At 52.2% G+C, this 3,388-nt stretch overlaps 1 protein-coding gene across 1 annotated transcript; it reads right to left on the reverse strand.

Moving 5' to 3' along the window:
• Positions 1 to 355: 355 nt before the first annotated feature.
• On the reverse strand, positions 356 to 2,887 carry LOC133895993 (bidirectional sugar transporter SWEET11-like). The gene is made up of 4 exons (XM_062336515.1): positions 2,630 to 2,887; positions 1,650 to 1,686; positions 1,052 to 1,544; positions 356 to 955 (listed from the first exon to the last, which is right to left on the reverse strand). The coding sequence occupies exons 1-4, from the start codon at positions 2,685 to 2,687 to the stop codon at positions 605 to 607; spliced, it is 939 nt and encodes a 312-aa protein (XP_062192499.1). The 5' UTR covers positions 2,688 to 2,887; the 3' UTR covers positions 356 to 604.
• Positions 2,888 to 3,388: the final 501 nt, after the last annotated feature.

Here is a 3,388-nt window from a genome sequence, read left to right on the forward strand (position 1 = left end):
GCCCTCCTCCGGACGTCTCCGGCGACGACCCTACCGTTGGATCCTCGGCCGCCGCCCTCCCTCGCTAACCTCTCATTTTTGTGCTTTTCCGCCTCACCCTAGCCCAACGAACGTCCTCTGCCGCCTACGGCTGGTGGTGCCCCACCCCGCGCCTGCCTCCTTCGCTGGGCCGGCCTGCCTCCCCCAAAGCTTCCTCTAAAGCTGGTGATGAAGGAAACACCCTCCCCCCCCCCCCCCAATCAATCCCCTGTTGGGAACCCCTTGCCGGCGTGTTCACATGGGCGTATGAAAGTTCTCGGAGATTTCAGGCGCCTGAAATGTAGGAAATGTGTAAGTTAAAATAGATGCCCTGTTACAATATTATCTCCCCATGCTGCATCTGATACCGCATGCGTTACACACACACCGGAGGACCATAAGACTGCAACGTACTAGAGCACACGCATGCATAGTACGTAGCTAGCTAGCTCGCCTTATTAGCACCAACGACTACTACTTAACTAGAGGAGGAACTCAACTAAACGATCAGTTACGACACACACCCATATAGATGACAGATGCTTGCAAGAGTTCGCGCGACGTATCCACCGGCGCGTGTTGATGATCACACAGCGGCGAAGATCTCGATGACCTCCGGCTTGTTGCCCTCGGCATTCGTCTCCATCCTGCAGGTCTCGGTGGCGGCAGCGGCGGCCTTCTGCTGCTGGTCCTTGTCGCCGTCGTCCCCAACTGCCTGCTCGACCACCTCGATCTTGTGCACGCCGAGGACGGGGATGGGGCTCACGGACAGGATGGCGATGGTGTGGGCGGGCAGCTCGATCACCTGCCCCTTCAAGGTCGGGGCGGCGCCGTCGGTCGTGGTCGGAAGCACGGCGTTAACGTTCCTGGGCTTCCGGTACCAGAAGTAGAGCCCCATCTGGATGCAGCTGAAGAAGAAGCCGCCGACGTTCGGGTACTGCACAATGCATGCATGCATGGTCGGTCAGAGAGTCTTGTCATGCATGTCTGAGGTGTTAATTTATTCGAAGCTCAATTACTGAATGGTAATTACCATGACGTAGGGGTCCTTGGTGAAGAGGCCGTAGCAGAACCAGGCGACGGCGCTCAGGGTGAGGCAGAAGGACAGGCTGATGGGCATGAACTCCACGCTCTTCGTCTTCACCACCTTAACGATGATGCTGAGCGGCGCGGCGAAGACGGCCATGGAGAAGGCGAGGCAGACGCTGCCGAGGAACTTGACCCGGTAGGGCCGGGCGACGAGGTAGAGGGTACTCACGACGACGAGCGCAAAGGCCGACACGTCCAGCAGCAGGAAGTAGGCGATGGTCCTGACCCTGGCCCTCCGGGGCGCGTACACGAGGTAGAAGACGATGTAGGCGGCCTCGACGCCGAAGCCCAAGGCGTTGATGGTGAGCAGAGGCCTGGAGTTGGTCTTGACGAGCGCGTAGAAGACCCAGAGCACCGAGCTGAAGAGCGCCACCACGTACGGCACGGAGCTGAACCCACCCGTCGACTTCTTGCGGTACACCTGCAGGAACGTCGTGCTGCATAGCACCATACACGCATGCATGCATACATCGAGGTCAATCAAAGATCGCATGAAAATGAAGTCTGAAACGATCGACGGGCACAGTGAAGAGAAAACTTACACTGGTGCGAGGAACACCAGGAAGGATATGATGTTTCCTGCAAGGAAGGAAGAAGAACGGCACACCACGACTTGTCAGTGATATTCTTTCAGATTGTTCACAGATGCACACAAAAATGTGTCCAATTAGAAAGCTAGCTTGTAGATTGTGTGTTTGTTTAATTAAAGGTGCAACATGGCAAAGTTGCAGGCACACGCTTAATTTCCTCACTGCTCAACCAATCGCCATTTCAAGGAGAGCATATATAGTACTGATTCCGAGAGAGTGCATGATGAGCTGCCAGTTTTAATCCGTGACTAAATGCGCAATGGAGTATAGTACTTTCAAGAAATATACAGGTGGTGCACTCCTACATACCATTCTTCAGTTGAAAAGTTGCTAGGCGATGCATGCATGAATACGAGGCCAGCAGCTCAGCATGTGTGTGTTCTAGCTAGAAACAGAAGGTGTTCAATTTTGGAGAGGCTATACACTAGGGTATGTGACCTGTGCCAGTGATCACTGCTAGACAAGAAAAAGTAGATCAACGGGCCGGGACATAAAATTCAAGAAGATGGAGTAGTATAACAGCAAATGATGAAAGCTATTGATCAATCAACAAGACTGTTTCTTGTCCTGTGTGAGCTGCATGCATGCCTAGAACACAAAAAGGTGTGTGTGCACTACGGTGCAATGGCACAAACGAAAAGAAAAACTGCTCGGCATATTAACAACGAAAGAAGGAGAATAAAAAAGGTAAAATGGAAATCTTGTACGTCGTCATGTCGGTCAGGTGCACAAAATCTAGCAGAACGTACGACACCGAAAGAAACCATACGCACAAAAGGTGATGTGAAAATTCCACAAGAAAGTAAGAAGAAAAGGTCACATGTACGATCTAGCAGAACGCAACACGAAGGAAGGATACATGCATGGGCCAGATCAGTTCAGCACTTGCATGCATGGTCGCCGGTCATGGCCCGGACGGCATGAATATTTACCTGCAACGCCGGAGAGGGTGATCGCCGGGTGAGCCATGGAAAAGAAACCTCCTGCCATTGCTGCTGATGGCGGTGAACTGACGAAGGTGTTAGTTAGTGAGGAGGATAGGAAGAGGAGAGAGACTAGCTAGACGGGCTAGCTAGAGCTCAAGAGATCTTTGCTCTTCTCTAGCTTTGGCAGAGAGAAGAAACCAGAATCTCTTTCTTACTTCCTTCCCTGAGTCACAAGAGGAGCTAGATGGTGCTACTGCTGCTACTACAACTGCATGTGTGGTTTGGCCCTGGGGTGCGGCTCAGGTATATATAGCCGGAGCCCTGCATCTTCTGGGGTGCTGCTGGTGCTGCACAGATCGGTGCACTCTTCCAGGCCGCATGATTCATCAATCCACTGCACATTGCTGAGAAGAGAAATGATGTGCATATGCATGCACCGGCAGATTCCAGGCCGCATGATTCATCAATCCACTGCACATTCTTTTTTTTAATTGTCGGCAAGAGAATTGACGTGTTGTATTAAAAGGAGGAGAGAAAGAAAACAAGTTAGGTCCCTCGATCGGGATGGCCAGCGAGAGTTCTCAACAAAACACACACAGAAGGGGTGAAAGCCCCCGCACTCCAAGAATGCATCCTAGATAGCCAACTCAGTACCCCATAAATATACAAAAGAAAGCAACTACTCATGTCCCCCGTGTTGCCCGAGCTCCATGCGAGGTGCCGTTGATCAATATCTTCCTTTGTCATCCTTGCAACCGACTCCGG

The sequence above is a fragment of the Phragmites australis genome, chromosome 16 (assembly GCF_958298935.1).
Source record: "Phragmites australis chromosome 16, lpPhrAust1.1, whole genome shotgun sequence".
Classification (NCBI taxonomy): domain Eukaryota; kingdom Viridiplantae; phylum Streptophyta; class Magnoliopsida; order Poales; family Poaceae; genus Phragmites; species Phragmites australis.

Excerpts from the sequence above, each read along its gene's own strand:
- LOC133895993 (XM_062336515.1), bottom strand. The coding sequence starts at position 2,687 with ATGGCAGGAGGTTTCTTTTCCATGGCTCACCCGGCGATCACCCTCTCC. Across the intron at positions 1,687-2,629 it reads CACCCTCTCCGGCGTTGCAG|GAAACATCATATCCTTCCTG; the intron begins GTAAATATTCAT and ends CCTTCCTTGCAG. Across the intron at positions 1,545-1,649 it reads CTGGTGTTCCTCGCACCAGT|CACGACGTTCCTGCAGGTGT; the intron begins GTAAGTTTTCTC and ends GGTGCTATGCAG.